The sequence below is a fragment of the Lipotes vexillifer genome, unplaced genomic scaffold (assembly GCF_000442215.2).
Source record: "Lipotes vexillifer unplaced genomic scaffold, Lipotes_vexillifer_v1.1 scaffold1130, whole genome shotgun sequence".
NCBI lineage: Eukaryota > Metazoa > Chordata > Mammalia > Artiodactyla > Lipotidae > Lipotes > Lipotes vexillifer.
The window spans coordinates 357,895-381,596 of record NW_006797877.1 but is presented as its reverse complement, the minus strand read 5'-3'; the positions used below and the strand labels follow the sequence as shown (position 1 = coordinate 381,596).

The following is a 23,702-nucleotide window of genomic DNA, read 5'->3' as shown; positions in this document are numbered from 1 at the left end:
CAAAAAAAAAAAAAAAAAAAAAAAAAAAAAGGAATGAGGAATATCGATAGCAAAAAGCTTTAGCAAAAAACTTTATGTAGTGACTCATAAGAAAATCCTCTAAGACCTCATTCACAACCTATTTATTCTGGTCACCTCGTTTCTCACAGTCCAAACAGATTACACACTGCAAAGATAGTTGATGCTACAGACAGACACAAGTGAGCAATAAAAGCAACAGCCTAAGGGGTAGAGAGAGTCTGACCAACAATGAACAGGAGATGAACTGCAGGATCCCCCAAGGGCCTCAAAGTAACTATTATACTGATGATCTCAAATCATCAAGAAAATTAAAACTGTATTCAGTGAAATCTGCTTAAGGAGGCAGAAAAATATATACAGTCGGCCCTCTGTACCTACAGGTTCCGCAAACACAGATAGAAAATATTCAGGAAAAAATTCACTGCGCAACTATTCACATAGCATTTGCATTACATTTACAACTGTTTACATAGTATTTGCACTACATTATGTATTATAAGTAATCTAGAGATGATTTAAAGTATACGGGAGGATGTGTGTAGGTTACATGCAAATACTACACTATTTTATATAAGGGACTCGAGTAGCCACAGGTTTAAGCATCCGAGGGGGCCCTGGAACCAATCCTGCGAGGATATCTAGGGATGACTATAATACATTGAGAAAAGTGTTCTGTCAAAACCATCTTGAATTTTTCTTAGTACTTAATAGTTAAGTCTCAATTACGTGGAAAAATCTTATGTTAGATATGTATGTATTCAAATATTGTGCTTTTATTAATCTATTTCACCCAGAACCCTGTATTTTAAAATATTTTATTTAAACAATAAATAATATTTATTTTAAATGTTATCCCAAAAAAAGGGTTATAAATTAGAATTCACTAAGATGGCCACTGAGTGTTTTGGTTCTATGATACAAACCTACTGCAGCATGAAACTGAGATAAGGCATCAGCTAGCTGTCCAGCTGCAAGAAGTTTCTTGCCCAATTCAAGATGTTTCTCAACATCTGCATTTACTCCACATTCAGCACCTAAAAACAAATAAAAATAATAATAAATTAACTTTCCACGAACCAAGACTTAATTCTAAAGGATAAAATGTTAAAAAAAAATAGCTGTCTGCCTCCTTCATTTACTTAGATGAGAAAAGTCACAGAAGCTGAAAAGCGACCTAGAGAAAGTAACATAAAGTACAAACAGTGCTTCATTTTATAGAGTAGAAGCCACCCCAAAATATACCCATATCGACCTAGTTAGTCAAAAGAATGTACCTAGTCTACAAAATGCAAGGAAAACTGCCTAACACGGTAACTAGCAAAAATATTTATAATTTGTTGTTCAACAACAAAATTACAATTGCTTTGTTAAACTAGAATCTCACTTCAACAACTATTAGAGTCCACTACAATAATCAAGAACTTACTGAGCATCTACAGGGCACCAGGCACTGTTCTAGATACTTGGGATAAGTGAGCAAAACAAAAACCTCTATCACTCATGGCACCTGACATTATAGTAGCAGGAGACAGACATAAGAAAGGAGTGAACTGCAATGTAAGGTAGGTAAAAAGTAGAGCTGCATGAGGGGGGTCAGGAGTGGCGGGGCTTTCAGTATTAAATAAGGTGGTCAAGGGCCTCATTGAGAAGTTGACATTTGAGCAAAGACCTACTTGAAGAAAGTGAGGACTCACCAGGCAGATATCTACTAGGATAACAGCTTGCCAAGAAGAAGGGCCAGCTAGTGCAAGGGCCCTGGGTCAGGAGCATGCCAGGTATGTCGTGGAAACAGCAGGGAGGTCAGGATGGCTACCAGAGAGCCAACAAGGGAGATAACAAATAAGATGACGTCAAAGTAGTAGAGGGTCCGACTAGGTACAGCTTTGGCTTCACTCTTAGCAAAATCAGGAGCTGGAGAGGAATCGTGAATAGAATAATACGATCCGACTGACCAGGCCAATTTTCAACCAACGTGCCGCCTCTCGGCTCTGAATTCATCCTTCAGTTCTTGACTGTAATGATGGGCCTGAGCATGTAAGCATTCTTCCATACACTGAGCACAGTGTCAGGCTTTGTCAGGAAAGGGTGCTGAAGGGGCACTGCAAGAAGGGCACCTCCTGGTCCCCACTGCTGCCTTTACTTTCTTCTGGCTCCTGCTGTGTGGTGTGCAGGGTGGGGAGTACATCCAGTGGTGCCCTGGCCTAGCCGTACACACAGGGATCCAGTCCCTCAGCCACCTGGAGCCTTGGTCACACACCCCCTCCCAAGCAGGATGCCATGTACTCCAGGCTTCACACCCACAGCAGCACCCCAACTCCCCCCCACACCCAAGCCCACCAGCTGGGGCTCACCTGCACCTGAGATGGTGGTTTCTCGCTTCCCCAGCTACTGTGGACCAGCTCTATCCCCGGCAACTCAGCGCGCACTTTCCTACCAGCAACCTTAGCCTGCAACTATACTGTCTCCGATGAGGTCTGAACCCCAGCCTTGAGGAGAGGGTCCCCCTCCAAGTTGGCCCTTTCTTGGAGAGTGTCTCTCAGTCCTAGATTATCCTGCAGAGTTCTCTCTACATCATTATGGTCACCCTCCTATCATAACAATTCTTTATATTAAACTTCCCCCTTTTTAAAATCACCTGTGGTTTCTGTCTCCTGCAAGGACCCAGACTTTTATACACAAATGGTACTAGGAGTGGTTCTAAGAGACAGAGCCACAAAAATGGGATTTAAGGATTGGTTTGGTCATGCCCTTGAGCCTGAGTGCAGGGCTGAGTTCCCTGTTAATGAGAAACAAGAGGTTAGTAATCTGTAGCAAGTAGTAGAATCAATTAATGAAGATATCATTTGTGGTTGACAGAAAATGAGTACTAACTGAGGTACATGCCTTGGAAACCCAAGTGGCTGCTGCACTTGACCATCATGGCAGTAATGATGAAAATAAGACTGCGACATGGGGTGGGTTCCTCTGAGCACACTAGAGCGCTTACAGAGAGAAAATAACAAGCTCAGGGCTAACTCCTAGCTCCACTCAGTCTGAGAGATTCCATGGCAGCCTTGAAACCATCTCTCTCTTTTTTTATTTTTTTGTAGCCACAGAGCTGATTTAGCTGAAAATCAGGCACAAAATTTAATTTTGAGGGCTGTTGAATTAAAACAATAGTTGAATTCAGAGTCTCGCCAAGTTTCTCCTGTGAAATTCAGGACATGTATTAGTAAAGAATGGGATCCTCAAACTTAGAATGGAGACATCTGGTTGTACCTGGATGAAACTGACCAACTTAAACCTCCCAGCCCTTCTGAGCCTCCTTTACCAGTAGAAGCAGCTTGCCTTCCACGATCAGAGAAACCTAGCCTTCCACTGCTTACAATTCCTAGGACAACTACTTAGGGCAGATGCCATGAAAGGGGATGCTCACTCAGACCCACCCTAACCATTCCAGATGTCACCAGCAGGTATATACACTATGACCTAAGGAAAACAGTTTACACACCAAAAGAACTGCAAGACTTGGCTGATAAACTAGCAGAAACCCATGGAACACGTGTGGGAATGGATTCTGAAAGTGTTAGAACAAGAAGAGTGGAATATAACACTGTATCTGGTCTCATTAACTGATGTGTGCCCACTTACTAGAGCAGAGCTCAGCAAACTGTTTTTGTAAATAAAATTTTACTGGAACACAGTCACGCCCCTTCATTACACACTGCCCAAGGTTGCTTTCATGCTACAATGGCAAAGTTGAGTAGTTCTGACAAAAGCCATAGAGCCCACAAAACCTAGGGATGACTAGAATACACTGAGAAAAGTGTTCTGTCAAAATTATCTTGAATTTTTCCCGGTACTTACAGTTGTAACTTAAGTTACATGGAAAATTCTCTTATGTTGGATACGCACGCATTTGAATGTTATGCATTTATTTTATTAATCTACTTCACCCAGAATCCTGTATATATTTTTAAATATTTTATTTAAACAGTAAATAATATTTATTTTAAATGTTATCCAAAAAAAGAACTATAAATTAGAATTCACTAAGACGGCCACTGAGTGTTTTGGCTCCAAGATACAAACCTAATGCAGCACGAAACTGAGGTAAAGCATCAGCTAGCTGTCCAGCTGCAAGTAGTTGCTTATCAAGGAAAAATGGCGTTTGCTGCTATACAAGAGTGGCAAAGAGGGCTACATCTGGAACCCAGGGGATTCTCTAGGGTGTCAGTACTTCCATGGCCAATACTAAAGGTTAATTAAAAACTACAGCAACCAAAAACAGAACAGTTAAGCACTCAGACCCTTCAGGAACAAAGGTTTGGGTTACGCCATCAGGTAAAGAAGCCAGAGTAGCTGAGGTTCCAGCCGAAGGCATGAGAAGTATGGAACAGGAAGCTGACAAAGGATGCCATATATATCAACTCTGACCTCATGACTAATTACAGACTCAGGACTGTAGTAGCTTTGCACATTTTCTCTTTGCTTATTTATACACGTTTATTTGTATATAGAGTCCATCCTCACAATTCAGAGATTCTGTATCTCAGAATTTGCCCACTCCCAAAAATTCATTTGTAACCCCCTCCAACTCATCTGTAATCCCCAAATTAATATTCAGGGCGCCCTGGCAGTCATTTGAGGACATGTGAATGTGCAGAATGGTGACACACTTGAGTCACTCAAAGTGCACGTTCCGAGCTGAAGTCAAATTAGGTGATACTTTTTCTTCCTGTGTGAGCTCTCATGTTATAAGCAAGTGTCCTTTCTACAGTGTATTTAGTGTCATGTTTTTTATTCTTGTGGAGTTTTTTTGTTGTTGTTATTTCACTGTTTAAAATGGCCCCCCAAGCATAGTGCTGCCTAGTGCTACTAAGGGCAAGAGACTGTACTGTGCCTTTCAAAGAAAATATGTTTGGGGAATTCCCCGGCAGTCCAGTGGTTAGGACTCCGCGCTTCCATTGCAGGGGGCATGGGTTCGACCCCTGGTCGGGGAACTAAGATCCTGCAAGCCACGCAGAGCGGGCAAAAAACTTTAAAAAAAATTTTTTTAATTAAATAAAAGAAGTTTGTTAGATAAGCTTCATTCAGACATGAATGATAATGCTGCTGGCCATGAGTTCAATGGCAATCAATAATATATATTAAATAAGATATTTTTAAACAGAAACACACACAAAACAAGGTTATGTTTTGATCTGCTGACAAACATGTAGTGACCTGAGGCCTTGCAGGATCCTAACCCTGAATTTCCTCCCAGGTAACAATGGTTCAGTATTTGCTAATTCAACGTTCATAAAGACATATGGAATATAACTACCATGAATAAGGAGAATCAACTGTACTAACCATATTTTCTCTAATTCCCATTTTTATTTTACAATATGCTGTTGGAATTAACTTTACAATTTCATTTTTATATAACTGAATACTGAACAGGACAGTGATGGACTCAGAGTAGAAATTAGTAAGAGCCAGTAACGGACACAATGACTGTTGGAAATGTATCTTCTCAACCAGGGTACAGGTGAGAACTTCTTCGCTTATAAGAAGAGCTGTACCTTGTTAGGTAAGAAATAGAGTATTTTTGTTGTTCTGAAGTTCAAATGTGTGTAGAAGGCGCATATGGACACGAAGCACCCAAAGCACTTCTCTCTTTTTTTTTTAAAGGAATTTTGCCTTTTTTTTTTAATTAATTAATTTATTTATTTATGGCTGTGTTGGCTCTTCATTTCTGTGTGAGGGCTTTCTCTAGTTGCGGCAAGCGGGGGGCCATTCTTCATCGCGGTGCGCCGACCTCTCACTATCGCGGCCTCTCGTTGCAGAGCACAGGCTCCAGACGCGCAGGCTCAGTAATTGTGGCTCACGGGGCTAGTTGCTCCGCGGCATGTGGGAGCCTCCCAGCCCAGGGCTCGAACCCGGGGCCCCTGCATTGGCAGGCAGACTCTGAACCACTGCGCCACCAGGGAAGCCCCAAAGCACTTCTCTTTTACAGGGAACATGATGTTACGTGTTTCAGTGTGCTAAAGGGACACTGCAGGAAAAAAAATCCGAAGTCACCCCTCAGGAAGGCGGGGGAACGCACGGGCAGGAGCTGGAGGGGCTCTCCAGGGCGCTGAGCGCGCGAGCCCTGGTGGAGGCCAGGGTTACACAGGCACACGTGGTTATCAAAGCCCAGCAGATTTATGCTTGGACAAAGTGGACATTTTATTGTATATAAATTTTAATCCCCCCCCCCAAAACTACTGATGATATGCAAGTTAAAGTATTTAGGGACCTGTGTATTGATGTTATTTTGAAAAACATGTTTTAAAAAAGGATTAATGAATGGATAGATAGAGAAATGCCCAGATGGATATGTGTTAAAAACAAGCATACTGGACTTCCCTGGCGGTCTGGTGGTTAAGACTCTCTGCGCTCCCAATGCAGGGGGCACGGGTTCGATCCCTGGTCAGGGAACTAAGATCCTGCATGCTGCACGATGCAGCCAAAAGAAAACAAAAACCAAGTATAATACTAATTACATTAATGGTGGAGCTTAGGTGATGGGTATAGGACTGGACAGTATAAAACTGTTTCAACTTTGCAAAATGTTTAGTAACAAAATGTTGGGCAAACATACACTACAGTAAGTGTCTGGATGGGAGGAATACACACAGGATGCTGTGAGGGCACAAGTGAAGGCGCCTAACACCTGTAGTTAAAATTAAATTTAAAATTCAACTTCTCAGTCTCACTAGTCACAGTGTAAATGCTGGATAGCTAGCAGCTAGTGTGTGGGACAGCAAGGATGATATAGAACATGTGCCAGCATCACAGAAAGTTCTACGGGACAGTGCTGGGGGTGAGGTGGGGGATGCAGTCTCCCCGAGGTCCTCCCTGAAACCTGATGGATAAATGGGGAGGATGGACCTGTGGGAAAAGGCTGAAGAGAGAAACCAGCACTCCAAGCACAAAGAACATCACACTTAGAAGCCCAGAGCTCAAGATTAATGAGGCTTTCAGAGAACTCAAAGTCCAGGATTTCAGCCGGCTCTCCTCTCCATCATGACTTCACTGCTCTGAGTGGGTCACTTTCACTGCTAGAGGATTCCAGTAAACAGCCAGAAAGGACGAGGGAAACCAATAAACTCTCTGTTACAATAACCCAGGCGACATGATGCTGACCTGACCGTGGAGTAGTAGCAGTGGAAATAGAGAAGAATACACTGCTTAGAAAAATAAGAGAAAGAAAAAGACGACTACCTGTGACTTATGTCAACTGTCTGGATGCAGAGGTCAAGTGAAGAAAGAGCAGGGTCCAGGAAGACACCCAGAGCAACTATTTGAAGCAACTGCCTGCTATTTCAGTCATCAAAAGCTAGTGAATTCCTGATTTCATCGAATAGAGCAAAAAGCCAAATGAAATGCACTTTACCTTACTATTTACCCTACTAAACAAAGCAGCTTGCTTTTCCTATTCCTGGTCTGCAGTTTCTGTATAGTGTTTTATTACCTTGGCTGCCTGTTGGAGCCCTCTGTACAACGGAGGAAGGGAAAAAGGGAGAGGGGGAAGGAGGAAACTTTAACTTGGTGGTCTCAAAAATTTGGAGCCCTAAAACTATAATTTAGAGATAAAATGCACCCCTTTGTTCACAGCAGCACTATTCACAACAGCCAAGACATGGAAACAATCTACTGAATGTCCATCAAAAGATGAATGAATAGGGGCTTCCCTGGTGGCGCAGTGGTTGAGAGTCCGCCTGCCAGTGCAGGGGACACGGGTTTGTGCCCCGGTCTGGGAAGATCCCACATGCCGCAGAGCGGCTAGGCCCGTGAGCCATGGCCGCTGAGCCTGCGCTCCGCAATGGGAGAGGCCACAACAGTGAGAGGCCCGCATACCGTGCAAAAAAAAAAAAAAGATGAATGGATAAAGATGTGGTACATATATACAATGGAATACTACTCTGCCACAAAAATGAATGAGATAATGCCATTTGCGGCAACATGGATGGACCTAGAGACTATCATACTAAGTGAAGTCAGTCAGAAAAAGACAAATACCATATGATATCACTTATATGTGGAATCTAAAATATGACACAAATGAACTTATCTACAAAGCATAAACAGAGTCACAGACACAGAAAACAGACTCGTGGTAGCCAATGGGGAAAAGGGGGTGGCGGAGGAATGGATTGGGAGTTTGGGATTAGCAGATGCAAACTATTATATACAGAATGGATAAATAAAAAGGTCCTACTGTATAGTGTAGGGACCTATATTCAATGCCCTGTGATAAACCCTAAAAGAATACGAAAAAGAATGTATGTGTGTGTGTGTGTGTGTATATATATATGTATAACTGAATCACTTGCTGTACAGCAGAAATTAACACATTTTAAGTCAACTATACTTCAATAAAATTAATTTTTAAAAAAACCCAAAAAGCTCAGGGTCCTGCACAGCCCTATTTGTTTAGGGCAACAATGTGAAAATATCTAACCTATTTAAGAGCGTGTGAATAAAATTTGGAGAAATCAGTTGGGGGATTTCAGTGGGCAGGGAAAGTATTGTTATTTTTCCCACTTAAAATGAAGATATAGGCTCCTGCCCTGTGAAAATTCACTATGCAATATAGATTTAGAAACTGATTATATTCAGAATGTGAGGGTCACCTGTTTCCACCTATTCCATACCATATCCAAAAATATAACCTACTTTTCATAACGAAGATTATGGAAATTAATGTTTCATTTAACAAACGTTACTGAAATCTATATGTAAGACTGTGGCCATAACAGTAATGAATAAGACAGTATCTCCCAAAAAAGCAATGAGGAGAATCCAGCAGGCTTTAGCTTTATGAGAACTCCCTAGACTGCAGGTAATCATGGACTCTGAAGAGAGGCTATTTTCCAGCATTACATTGGAGTCTCTGCCACATACTGAAGTATTTACAGAATACATAATGGGAAGAATGGGATTGACGTCAAAATAATCTTGGAGAGGAGGATGAAAATATAGATGAAATAGGAGCGACCCAGTGTTGGTAATATTTGAAGCTGGGTGACAAGACGGTACACAGTGGTAAATGATACTATTTTCTCTACTTTGGTATATTTTTAAGATTTTTCCAAAAACAAATTTTTTTTAATTTAAATCCTTTCAATGAGGAAAAGACTGGCTAATAAAAACTACCCCTTACATTAAAAAAAATTTTTTTTGAAGTAGTCCATGGGGACTTGAGTAAGACAATCACCTAAGCACATGAACCTACCTCCCAAAGTGCTCAAATTCTAGAAATGACAGAATTCACTTAAAAAGATAAATGCATAACCTTGCTGGAAAAAAAAATTTTTTAAAGAAGAAGAGGGCCACCTAAAACACAGAAATTTGGGAAAAATTCTCAAAACATAAAAAGGACAGGATTAGATTGGTGGGCAAAATCATATCCAAAGACCCTCTCAGGGGAAATGTACCATGGAGGTGGCTGCAGTTCTCTGAGGGATCCAAATTCTGATACAAGGAAAAGGAAGGGGCCCTGGGGATTTCTCAGCCTCCAGACAGGCAATCGGCCTTCTCCCACAATCAGAATTCAAAGATTAGCAATGAGCAATTCTGAAAAACAAAGATAATCATAAAATCTATCCATAAGAAACTAACACCAAATAAGAAAATTAAGGAACCAAACTTAGTGGAGCAAAAAAAAAAAAAAAATCTAAAAATGAATACAACTGACATTCTTACAGATCCACAGGATGCCACACACATTAAAAAACAGACCAAAGGTCTATGCACTGACTAATCTAGCAGTAGGGATGCAGTGGAAAAAAAGATGGATAAACAAGATCATTTCTGCCAGAGGGAAGGAAGAGGAGGACTTAATATAGTCAGATAAGTCCTCCCTGAGAAGATGTTTGAGTTAAAGCATAAAAGGTGGGAGAGGGCTTCCCTGGTGGCGTAGTGGTTGAGAGTCCGCCTGCCGATGCAGGGGACACGGGTTCGTGCCCCGGTCCGGGAAGATCCCACATGCCGCGGAGCGGTTGGGCCCGTGAGAGAGCGGGAGAGCAGTCCTGAATGACAAGAAGCCTCCAGCACGCCAGAATATGACCAGGCAAGGAGCAGAAAATAAGCTCAAAGGGCTTGGATAGGACCAAGCTCAACTTTAAGGAATCAAAAGGAGGCTCCCAGCATGTTAAGACGGATAGAGGATTCAGGCAATATAGATCACACTGGGCCTTGCAGGCTATGGTAAGAAATCTGGGTTTTATTCTAAGAGCAAAGGGAAGTCATTAGATAGCTTTTTAGCAAGGAACTGACTATCTGATTTACATTTTAAAAAGATCACTTTGCCTGAGGTGTGGAAAACAGATTAGAGGCAGGAAAGAATAGAAAGGGCTGTGGTGGTGTGAACCAAGGATAGCAAGTTTCATTACAGTAAATATACTCAGATTTCATTTATGCTTTAAAAAGAAAATATAGTATGTATTTCTGTACTGTTTAATTTTTTCTAGTAAGAATGTATTCATGCGCTTAAAAAGAAAGTAAACTGAGGAATGTGTTTTGTTAACAATGTACTGATTAAATAATCACTTGCAATTGAAAACTTTTAGAGAGTATTTGTTAACACTAGAGACATATTTTATAATTAAGCAGCCAAATAAGTCAGGAAAGAAGAGCAAAATAACCCTGCCTTAAACGTTTTCGTTAAACTGTAGTTCAAAGATATAGCATTATAATCAGACACTGCAGGGAATACAGATGATACAGACTCTAAAATTTAAAAGTCCTTATCTTTCATAAATACTAAAATATTTATGAATGAAATGATGTCATGTGAAATGTTCCAAAATAATCCACAGGTATAGATGAAATAAGATTGCTCATGGGTTGAAAATTGTTAAAGCTGGGAGATTAGTACTTGGGGATTCATGATACCATTCCCCACCTCTGTAAATGTAGAACATTTCACAAAATAAGGTTTTACTTTAAATCTTTTTAAGAGATAGAGGTGGGGAAATTAAAACAATTAAAGATAGTTCATTTTGATCTTCTAAAGGTAAATTCTAATATAAACTCTATACCCATAAACATTTACAGTTCCTAGTGTAAAATATAAAGGATTGTGCATCACTTATGCAGAAACGTGTGCAGAAACCATGTTAAAATGATACTAGAGTATGAACTAGGGATGGAAATAAGAATGGTGAAAATGCTGTGTGTGGGCTATGGAAGGATCCAGCCTGTTACAATAAGAACAATTAATTACTAGGGCAAGTTGATGGGTTTATCTATGTGTTCTCAACATGTCGGGGAAAGGACGTAGTCTTCAAATTAGCAAGAAGATTTCAAACATCTCCCATTTACATCTTCTCAAAAGGGAAGATCAGATCAATGTACTGAATAGAAGATTCCAGATTGCTTGAGGAGGTAAGAAATCTGGATAGAGATAAACCATTAGTCACCATTAGTCACAGTACTTTCCTTATCCAGTCATGAAAATGTCTAACAGGAAAGATGTAACACAGAAAGAAATTAAGAACCTACTATATGGTGGATACTTTCAGTATATTTATTTCACTTAATTTTCACAACAAACATAGAAAGTAAACATCTTTCATACTTTTATAACTGAGGAATCTGAGGCTCAAAGAAGTTACCCAACCCGCCTGAAGACTCACAGTAACTGTCACAATAAGATTCAATTCCAAAGCCTAGCTTTCTTTGCAGCACAGCTCAGGAAACTTTTCCCCATATAAACCAGGCTAAGCTTTCTTTCCACAGCTACTAAGCTTCACTCACCGAACACATCATTTAATGTAACATTTTAGCCACGATCCTTTCCAACCTCACAAGCGGAGCCTTAAGTCTAGTGGGAACCAAGAACATATTTGCGAAGTTCCCTGAAGTACTTTGTCCAGATGCCCCCAGCCAGCCATGCTTCACGGAGAGCCACAGCGGTGTCCTGCTTCAACAGGGCTTGACAGAGCTTGGGTCAAACCGTCACTGCAACACCTCCCCACAGCACCCTGGAGGCCCCTCCTCGGCCACCTGCCACCATGACCGAGGCCCCCTCGCGGGCGTGCCGGAGCGACCACCAGGACTCGGAGGCCCCCATCAACCACCAGACCCACCTGGAGCTCTACGCATCCTCCGTCTACCTGGCCGTGTCTTGCTGCTTTGACCCCGATGGTGGGGCTGTGAAGGACACTGCCTAATATCTTCTTCAGCAGTGTCATGAGGAGAGAGAATACGCTGAGAAACTGATGAAGCTGCAGAACCAACGAGGTGGCTGAATCCCAAACTCTTCAGGATACCAAGAAACTAAACCATGACGACTGAGCAAGCTGGCTGAATGCAATAGAGCATGGGTTACACTTGGAAAACAGCGTGAATCAGTCCCTACTGGAACGGCACAAACCGTTCACTGACAAATGATACCCACCTGTGTGATTTCACTGAGACTCACTACCTGAATGAGCAGATGAAATCCGAAGAACTGGGTGACCATAACACCAGCTTTGCACAAATGGGGGCCCACGAATGTGGCATGGCCAAGTCTCTCTCTTACAAGCACACCCTGGGAGACAGGGACACTGAGAGCTGAGCCTCGGGCTGGCTTCCCATGGCCACAGGGTCACTTTCCTGGTCACCAAGGCAGTGCATGCAAGTTGGGGTCACCTTTACCTCTTCTATAAGTTGCACCAAAACATCCATCTACATTCTTTCATTTGTTCTATAAGTTGCACCAAAACATCCATCTACATTCTTTCATTTGTTCATTTGTTTCATAGAACAAATGAAAAGTAATGTGGTATCCCTCCAAAAAGTTATGTATACTGTCACCCCAAAGGTTGAGCTCCTCTCCAAACTAAGTTTCTCTTGCCTTCTATGATTAAAAGAGGTATCCAGCATTTCTCTGTGCCTTTTAAATAAAACTCAGATCTTTATTATGTTACAATTTTACCCAATACAATTTCTTTTTAATAATGTGATAAGTAAATACCACTTCCTCTACAAAAATTTCAATCATCCAGGGAGAATTACTATTCCTCCAGTGCACCTTGGTCACTTTTCCATAACAGAACTTGCCATAGTGTACACGGCGGTTGTGTAGGCCCCCTCCTCCCCGAAAGAGATGGTGTGCCTCCTAACCGGGATCTTCTCTCACCTTCCTCCAAATCCAGCCCCCATGCTACTGCAAGAGCAATCCTCCCAAGATGCACTCCTAGTAACAATTCTGCAGTATTTTCAGGTCGCTGGCTAGATTCAACCTCAGTCCCTTCAGATCTAAAGGCAAACAAGACCCTTCTTGATCAGGTCCCTTGATGTGGGTCCAGCCTTATCAGCCCTCACTCCTTCACCTCTTACTTTATACTCCAATAACATAATGAACTGGTTGAACTTCCCTGAACATACTAGTTCTTATGCTGCATCCCTTTAAACCTGCTATTCCATGAAAAGGCCTCCCCCACTTGCCCACCTGGAAAATTCCCACTCCTCCATCAGGATTCTGCCCTCAAATGCTGGTTCCTTTGTGAAACTTTCCCTAACTACCTCAGTGAGAAGGTGGGAAAAGTTCCTCCTATGTTCCTGCTATACTGTGCATCCCTCCACTCACAAGTACGTGACTTCACTTTGCAATACCACAGTCTCAATAAGCTGACCTTCACAGTTTGCCTGCCTCTCACTGCCCCCATAGTCCCAAACCTGATCAAAAGCAAGTCGGAGAGAATGAACGGTCTTTTCTTCTTTTTATCACCTAGTTCAGTACCTTGCACAAAGCGGACACTCAGTATTTATTGAATGAATGTAACTAAATTCCTTCTTAAATGTATAATTCATCAGAATAATAGAAGCTAAGATATGTAATAACAATTAAAAAATCAAACTGATACTACTACCAAAGACCCATAAAGACACTAATATGTTTCTTTAAAAATTGCAAATGTGGCTGTTTTTGCAATATCTCAACTGTGTTATTTTGAGCCATGGATAATTTTTTATTCCATTGCCACATCCTGGGAGACAGTGACAATGAAAGCAGTCTCCTAATTCTGAGAGATGAGGCAAGCAAACATCCTGCCATCTCCTGAACAGAATTAAACAATAAGTTTCTCCATAGACAAGTATCAACCAAAGGTCAGCAAAATATACAGGAAGGACAGGAAAAAAGGTGGAGTAACTAAGTCTTTCACTGAAGTTAGTATTAGAATCTGTCATATTTTAGAGAGCAAAATATAAAGAATTTTTAAGAAACAAAGTTGAGGGGTTAAAAGTATGATGTGCTGGGCTTCCCTGGTGGCACAGTGGTTGAGAGTCCGCTTGCCGATGCAGGGGACGCGGGTTCGTGCCCCGGTCCGGGAGGATCCCACGTGCCGTGGGGCGGCTGGGCCCGTGAGCCATGGCCGCTGGGCCTGCGCATCCGGAGCCTGTGCTCCGCAACAGAAGAGGCCACAACAGTGAGAGGCCCGTGTACCGCAAAAACAAACAAACAAACAAAAAAAAAAGTATGATGTGCCGAGAGTCACAATCAAGACTGGAGCAACCAGACTGAAAAAGGCAAGAACAAAAGGTCACAGATGCTCAGGCTCAAGCCAAGGCCAGGTGGCAGAACAGAAGCAAGTTTAGGATGGTTGCTCAGGTTGAAGCACTTAGAAAGGGCGGAGGAGAACCGTAAGATCACTCTAAAAAGGCACAAGGGGGGAAAAGTACTGCCTATAAAAGGTCCTACCTAAATCCAAGACCAAAGCAAGATGGGGCAGAGTCTGAAAAAAGTCTCATGACAGAAACACAGGAAACTGGAATCTGGCCACAGAAAGAGCAAGAAGTTCATTATCTTCGCAATTCCACAGTCAGTGAGGACCAATGACAAAACAGTTTTAATAAAAATACACTGAGCTGGAAACCCTAGACCTTGTAAGCATCTCTTTCCAATTACTCTAACCTAAAAAGTGTTTTAGTATACAAAGCCAAACTGAAAGGAAGAAAAGGCTGAGTAGTTACGTAGCAAGTACATATGAACAATGCCTGCACGAAATCTTCCTGGGTAAACTAGGAAAATAACATCTATTGTAACCAAGTTTGCTCGATTTCAATGGACATTAGTTTTTGTTTCAATTAACTATGGAGGCATAAATGTTGTGATGGGACTCCTTGTTCAAGGAATTTCAACTTGGAAAATAAGGGTGCAGTGGTCCTTACCCCCCCAAAAAAAAGTTAAAACAGTCAACGTCACTCATCCATTCTAAAAATATTTATTGCACATCTACTTCACGTCAACATGCTTTAGGTATAGAGACAAGAGTGTTTTCCATAAAGCTTATATTCTAGAGGAACAGAGAGACAAGAGATACAAATGAGGTAGTTCAAGACAATATTAAGTTTTATGAAGAAAATACAAAAAGGTAAAGGGAGAGTATTAACTGACCTAGAGCGTGCTTCTTACATAATATGTCAGGACTGAAACATGAATGCTCATTTGGCTGTTCTCTGAAATCTTCAGAGTATAGGAACAACAGGAATAAAGACACTTACTCAAAAAATGAGCTTGGCATTTGGAAGTAAAGTTGATGTGGTAGGAGCCTAGTGACGGAGAAGATTAAGATGAAAAGAGATATAAGTAAATAGGAGTCATATAAGTAAGGCTTTGCAGTATTAGTGGGGTATTAGGTTGAGAAGAGAACAGAAGATGAGAATATAGCAGTAGAGACTACCAACCACTCTTTAAAGTTCTGCTATCAAAACTTTGGAAACACTATAGTGGAAATACTATAGCATGTTGAAGTGCTGATGTCAATGACCCAGAAGAGGAAGAAAATGATGATACAGGAGAAAAACAATAACTGTAGAAGCAATATTTTCAGAAGGCAAGAGGAAATGGAATCCAGGGCATAAGTATAGGAATTGGGTTTTGCCAGGAATAGAGATGCTTTATCCATTAATATAAGAAAATTAGCAGAATTGGTAGAGATGCAAGTAGCCTAGTAAATTCAGAGGTAGAAAGAAGAGGAAATTGCCCTGTGATGGCTTTCATTTTCCCAATAAAAATAAGGTCTAAAAGAATGAGGCAACAGAAGAAAGAAAAGGAGGGTTTAAATTGGAGATTTAAGGAAAGAGGAAGAGGTTTGAGACTCTGATTTTCAATAGACATACTAGGGAATTGTAGGAATGTTAGCAGTAGTGAGTGTGCATGTGAAATAGAGATTATATGCTTAAAATGAGGCCAGTCAGCAAGGTTATCTTCATTTTTCTCCATCCATGTTCAGCTGTGAGGTTTGACAAACAAGTTGGCCAAGTTGGATTTAATCAGTTCAAATTTTGCCAGGTGAGTAAAACAAAAGAGCACAGGGGCAAGAAAATTAAAGGATGTTTTCAGTGGAATGACTACAAGATGGACCGCTAAATCTACACTGAGAAAGTAGGGAAGAGGACATGGATGCTTCACAAAGCATGTTTTATATCCCCAAGCGGTCTGTAAACTCAAAGGCAAAAACCAAGAGTTCTATACTACATATACCTCACCAAAGAACACTACAGCGGAGCCTCTGCTAACTGATTACATGAGTCTTCTCCATATTCCAGAACTCCATATAACATAAACTCATCAGATTTTTTAAACTTACTAAAAAATTTTTTTAAGAAGCAGCACTCCAGGGCTTCCCTGGTGGCGCAGTGGTTGAGCGTCTGCCTGCCGATGCAGGGGACACGGGTTCGTCCTCCGGTCCGGGAAGATCCCACATGCCGCGGAGCGGCTGGGCCCGTGAGCCATGGCCGCTGAGCCTGCACGTCCGGAGCCTGTGCTCCGCAGCGGGAGAGGCCACAACAGTGAGAGGCCCGCGTACGGCAAAAAATAAATAAATAAATAAAAAGCAGGACTCCAAACATCTTGAAAAATCAATTTATGGTTGACATGATGTTTTTGCTCTTAAGAGCAGGTGATTGGGTTCCCATGATTATTTCCATAGAAACAAAGATTAATAGCTGGACAATAACCAAAGGAACACTATGGCAATAGAAATTAAATTAATTAACTTCATATGGGAAAGTAAAGCCTAATTACTACAGGGCACCCATCTCAGAACAACTCCCCCTGTCCCACAGAATCTAATCAACTGCATTTCTGGGCACTTAGCAATGCTAACTAGTCAAGTGAATTAGGACTTGGACACTACTGCTAACTATAGCCTATATCATTAAATGAATTTAAAATACTTTTAGAAGCAATCTGATCATCTGCTAAAGTACTTAGTTTATAAGAATCTCCCCTTATCCTCAGGGAATACATTCCAAGACTCCCAGTGGATACCAAAACCACAGACAGTACCGAACCCTATATATACACTATGTTTTTTCCTATACATACACACCTATGATAAAGTTTGATTTATAAATTAAACACAGTAAGAGATTGACAACAATAATAAAATAGAACAATTATAACAATACACTATAATAAAAGATGTGAGTGTGGTCCCCTCAAAATATCTTACTGGACAAATATAATGCCTTTTCCATCTTAACTAAGCACTTATCACACACTGTGGCCGCACCCTTTGCAGTCTGAGTTGCGACAGCCAAACTAGCACAGATTTCTTTTTCACAGTTTTACGGATAGAAGATTCGTTCTTACCGTGGATATCAGCAACCTCAGCATGCAATTTTTTTTCTTTCCTTACTAAGTCAAGGGCTTCCACTTTTTCACTTAAAGGAAGCACTTTACGGCTTCTCTTTGGCATATCCAAATTTCCGAATTGTCAGCATCACTAGGCTTGCATTTTGGGGCCATTATTAAGGAAAATAAGGGTTACCTGAACACAAGCCCTGAGATACCGCTGATAATCCAGATAGCTACTAAGTGACTAACAGGCAGGATACATGGGACAAAGGGATGATTCATGACCTACGTGAGACAGCGTGAGATTTCATCATGCTACTCAGAAAAGTTCGCAATTTAAAACTTATGAATTGTTTATTTCTGTAATTTCCCATTTAATATTTTCGGACCACGGTTGACCACAAGTAACTGAAACCAAGAAAAGCAAAACCACAGATAAGGGGGGACTACTGTATATAAATTACTGAAAGTCCTTTGTTTTCGCTACTTTACTCTTTTCATATTTAAATAATGTCAAGAAAATCCTAGAGAACACAAAACATACTTTTAGTAAGTTAGATTCACATAAATGTTATCACAATCTTTTGTACTCAGGAGATTTCTAACTATTCTTTTCCCAATGTCCAAAATATATGGTTTAGTCAGATCAGTTCAGTGAAATAAAGAAAAATTGAGTCCTGAAAGAATGTTAAGGAAGAAAAAGAGATAAAAGAAGGTTTGGTTCCCAGGTTGTGTTCCTACTTAAATCAGCAAATAGAACACACCATTAGCAGAGAATTAAAATAGCTTCCTTATCTGTAATATGACAATACTAAAGTAGATACTTATACTAAAGTTTTCTTTCTGCTCCAAAAATTCTCTTCCCAAACTAGTGCTTTTGGACTTCCCTCTTTCAAAGGCCTTTTTGAAAAGGGATGCTAAAAGATTTAACCTTTCAATTCATGAGCCTATCACATATTTTCTTCCTCTGAATTACATTAACAGAAAAGCCTAGAAAAAGAAAAAAAGATGAATATTTTAAATCAGAAAAAACTATGCCAGCTAATTATTGGCGACAGTCTCCAACATATGCAAGTTCTTGTTTCTCATTCACTCTTCTCACACCCATTCTCGTTTATTTCTTCTCTCCCCAAGCCTTAAGCCTAACAGTGGGATCACACAGTCCTGAAAGACTCCAGAGGACATTTAGGTTAGAGAACCCAGAGGCAGAACTTATTTGGGAAAACAGGAGCTAACCATTTGCTACTGAAAGTCAGAGGTTCTTTTTTATCTTTATATCCCCATCACCAAATAAAATAATAGATATGTAATAACAGATACCTAAGTTAACTCCGCTATATAATTTATTACATCAGTGATTCTCAACAGTGATTTCTTTTTAGAAATGCAAAATTTCTGCTCCTACTTAGATTTCCTGAATCAAAAATTTGGGGAGTAAGTTTCAGCACTCTGTTTAAAAAGCTCTCCAAGTGATGCACACTCAAGCTTGAGAACCGCTGTATTAAACATGTCAGGAAATCACCTTCCTGTTCATTATTGCTGGTGGCAAGCAAACAAACAAACAAAAATGCTGATTTTTCTCAGCTGCCACCACTTACAAATGCTTGGGCCCACATTATGCTGTCAACCACTTAACTTCTGTTTCCAGCCCACACACAAGATGAACTTTAGAGTCAAATAACTTGAGTTAAACTTATGGCTCTTAGAGTTAACAGCTATGTGACCTTATCCAAGTTAATTAAACCCTTGGAGCCTCAGTTCCCTCATCTGTAAAGCAGAAATAACATCACATACCTCCATGAATAAGATACAGCTTACAGAAAGGTGTCTAGGACAGTGCCTGGCACACAGCAGACCTTCAATAAATGTAAGATCTTTTTCCTTTCTTCCCTACCACCTGTACCAAGTCCCTGCTACTTTACACAGACAACACCCTAAAGAAGACAGCACTTTAGCACCCCTTTGAGAAATGTTACCAATGCCTCCCATACCAAAAAGCTCTCTGGTGAGGTTTTTCTTCTGGAAAATACCACAGGAGAGACATGAAGTGTTATGAGTCCTACAGAATCATATACAGAACAGCGATTCTAAAAAGGTGGTCTACAAGCTAGTGGAAAAAGCAAATCATTCAAAAGTGTGTACCTGTGTAACTTAAAAAATAATTGATGTTAAGCACAATATAGGCAACTTTCTCTTAAGTGGCCATAATTAATTAATGACAGCTGGGGATTGACGCTAAACTTCACCGGGCAGGAGGTGTTAACATCAGAAAACGCAAAAGAACTGGAATACATGACCTATATTAAAGTGGTCCAGGCATTCCAATTTCACTGTCAAATTCTTTGTCCCAATGTTATCACACTATGTATCTTGTTTTTGGGTTCCAAAAAATATATGGTCTCCAGGGGAACCCCCCCTCCAAAAAAAAAAACACTGCCATAAATGACACCTAAAAATTGGAGAGTATTACTCCTTTTTGTAAGTTTATAATTTTGAGGGGATTTTACCATAAACAATTCCCAACTTCAGCTCCGCACTCCCTCTAATATTAAGTCCAATATTAAAATGTTTAATTTGACTACTAGCCTATTCATGGGGACGAAAGTAGGTCAGTGCACGTGGTATGTCATTATACTCGAATATTTCGCAGGGTAACCAAGTTAGGAGCGTCAATTCAATGGGCGCTTGCAGGTTTCACTCGTACTCAAGCCGACAACTAAGACGGGACAGCCCTCTATTTTTGCTGTTCTGTTAGAGTAGCCAACATTCCCAACTGTAGGACCGTAGGGAAGCTGAAGCATTCGTATCTTCTTACGGGGACATTTTTCCAGAGAACTCGTAATAGGAAAGCTGAACCAACAACAGGCTGGGAACTGCAAAGCCACAAACTTAGTGCCCTGCCCGCCGGGAACTTGAATGCCTGCACCGGCTACTTAACGACTGCAACCTAACAACTTCTAGACACAAGACAGAGCAGAGCGGGGTGACAGTTACTCACTTTTAACATTCAACACTGTCCCCCTCACCTTAACCAGCAGGACATCCTCCCCACCGCCACCCCCCCGGAACCCCTTGGGCCACCTTTACCGCCTCCTCCCAGCACCACTGCCCTAGAGTCCCCAGGCGCCAAGCGAGGGTCCCAAGCGAGGCCGGGAGCCGACGGCTGCCCGGGTCTCCGCGTTCCAGGACGCCCCAGAAGCCGCTGCCCGGTGCCCCGCTTCCCCCCGACCCCATTGGCCCCGCTCCTCACTCCAAACCCGCTGTCCCGGCCCCGCGGCCCGCCGGTCCCGCACCTCTTCCCCAGACAAACCCGGAACCGGGAGCCGGCCCCCGCCCAGGGGCGGACTTAGGCCCAAGCCAGGCCGCGGAGTCCCCGTCTCCCGCCCCACCGCCCGGGCCGCCCCGAGACTCGTGCCGGGACGGAGGCGGGGAAGCGCTGCGAGGCCTGGCCCGGGAGCCCGCTCCTCCGGCCGGGGCAGGACACGACTCACCTTCGTACTGTAGGTCCACCAGAACCAGCAGGAAGGGGAACACCGAGCCCAGCCGGCTGGTCACAGAGCCGGGGGCCACCATGTCCGAGGGCGCGGGCGCTGAGGAGGAGCAAAGGTGCGGGGCCCACCAGCTCCCGCCGGCGCTCACGCTGCAGCTACGCCCGCCCGCCGTCCGCTTTTACTCGGGCCTAAGACGGCTGGCGCCCCGCGGAAGAAGGCAGCGGTGGGCGGGGCCCGGGCGGGGCTACGCCCCGAGCGCCGCCGCCGCCCAATCACCTTCTTCCTGTCCACTTTCCTACTGGGCTCGCCGGGGTCGTGGTTCGCGCTGATAGGCTGTGGGGGCCGCTACCCCCGCCCCTTCTCTGATAGGATAACGTGGAAGCACGAGACAAGACTGCGTCCGCCTGCGGTGGAGCTGTCAGGAGCCCCAAACCGCTGCGGCGGGCCGGAGGGAGGCGGCCGGGCAGCTGTGTGGCAGCCGCCGAGTCCGCATGCGCAGGCCGCGGAAGCCTTTTTGGGCCGGTCCCCGCGCGCTGGGTCGGCGAGGAGGAGGATGTCAGCAATCCGAGGTTTTCCAGTGTGCTGTTTGAAGAAAGGTGAATCCGCCGCTTCCGCAGTGAGAAGTCAAACCTGGCCCCAGGAAGTCTGCGGGGGTGGATCGGGGAACAGGACAAGTGGCAGAGCCTGCTACCTCCCTCTGAGAGTCTCAGAACCTACACGGACCGCCCTGAAGAGCGGCGGAGAAACGATCAGGAGAAGCTCGGGCTCAGTAAAGTAGGGTGAGCCGATGGAGCCGGGAGCATGTCAGGACAACCAGGTACATTAGGGACCTAAGGGAGGTAAGTGAGAGTGGCATGGAAGATTGGGACCCATTCCCCGACTGTCCAGTGGACCAGCGTGTCCAGAAAAAGAGCAATTCCGGAAGATTCTGTGCAGAAGAAACCAGGGAAGCACAGCAGCTAAGAGAGCAAAGGGCTCTTGAGAGTGCAGCCAACGTCAACTATAAGGAAAAAAAGAGAGACGTGTTAGGACGTATCTTGTATCTTGTGCTCAACAGAGGAAACTCAACAAGGTAAAATTCAAGTTACACAATTTGGCGTTAAACTTGTTCACCGCCACTTCCTCCGGCGTCCTCAACACAACGCACACTATGCACCAGTGATGTTTCACATGGGATGTTTCACAGTAATGCCTTTCTGTGTTAAGCGCTGTCAAGTGCAAACTTATTACTTTACCAGTGAGTATGCATTTGCTATCTTGGTGCTACTGCACACTTTAGAACTCATGAATGATAAATGGCACAGTGAATTCGTTATTTCCTAAAAATACACTCAGGAGGGTAAAAGCTTTCTAAGCTTTTATTCCAGAGGGAACTAAGCAAAGGAAATGGTTTGGAGAAAGGGAAAACAAACAAAAAACTGAGTCCCTTAGTAGTTGTGGTGGAAAGCAGTGTAACAGAATGTGAAGAGTGGAGGATTCAGATCCGAGAAATGTAGTTCCCCAGCACAGCTCTTATCTATGTTATCTTCATCTGTAAAGTGGGTATGATACTGATGGCCTCAAAGGTTTATTTTGAGGTTTCATGAAGTGGGTAAAAATTCTTGTAAATTACAAAGTATTATACAAATGTTACTTATCCTTCTAACAAGAGCGAATGATGAGACTCCTCTTCTTTGGATTTTTTTTTTTTGGTTTATCCTTTTCCTTATCAACCATCACAAGGTGGTGTTAGTGAAAAAACAGCAATGATTTCAGTGTCTACAAGTAGTGAAGACATCATCCAGATGAGGTACCGTTGCCAAGGCAGCCAACATTGCTGATCAAAATGGAGAAAGTTTTGTAAACAAATAATACTACACCATGAATTATCACCAGACTGCTGCCTGTGATTCTAGTCTTAAGGAAGAAGCAGTGCTAAAGAAGTTCTAAGGATGGAAATTAAAAATGATTAATGAGAGGACAGACCTTGTGCTATAGATAATAAACATAACAAGGGCCTTCATTGTTGAGTGATTTTGGAAATTCACTGATCAACTGCATAGCCATGAATCCTAAAGTCTTAAAACTAAGATTTACAAAGTATCTCTTGAAAGAGATAATTTTGCAACAAAGAAGGAAACATTTTAAACAGCAATAAGTGTACAGTGCTAAAATTATCCTTATATGTATAAAATGCTTAGGAATGTTTTCTCCAATGTTCATCTGGGCATAGTTTTCACCTGATCACTCTTGCCAATAAAACCAAAGTAATCCAGTGATTGTACAGAAAATTATAAATAGTTTGCATTTATCAACATTTATGCAGTCCTTTTTATTTTTATTTATTTATTTTTAAAAATATTTTATGTATGTATGTATTTATTTCTTTGGCTGCACCGGGTCTTAGTTGCAGCACACGAGATCTTCAGTTGTGGCATGTGTGTGAGATCTACTTCCCTGGCCAGGGATCAAACCCAGGCCCCCTGTATTGGAAGCGCAGAGTCTTAGCCACTGGACCACCAGGGAAGTCCTGCAGTCCTTTTAAAATTAAGCATAAACACCATACTGTAATTGATAGAACCTATTCATTATGATAGTAAAAGACAAAATAATAGTAGAATATTTAA

General features: G+C 42.2%; 1 protein-coding gene and 1 pseudogene across 1 annotated transcript in view; one reads left to right on the top strand and one right to left on the bottom strand.

Annotated features, from left to right (window-relative positions):
• DNAJC3 (DnaJ heat shock protein family (Hsp40) member C3) overlaps window positions 1-21,298 on the bottom strand; it is an 86,582-nt gene extending 65,284 nt beyond the window's left edge. Inside the window, exons 1-2 of the mRNA XM_007469920.1 lie at window positions 21,097-21,298; window positions 945-1,055 (exon numbers count right to left, since the gene is read on the bottom strand). Of these exons, the coding sequence (XP_007469982.1) occupies window positions 945-1,055; window positions 21,097-21,178 (193 nt within the window). The 5' untranslated portion in view covers window positions 21,179-21,298. The remainder of the gene's footprint in view (window positions 1-944; window positions 1,056-21,096) is intronic.
• LOC103071716 (ferritin heavy chain pseudogene) lies at window positions 12,018-12,595 on the top strand (annotated as a pseudogene).
• Window positions 21,299-23,702: the final 2,404 nt, after the last annotated feature.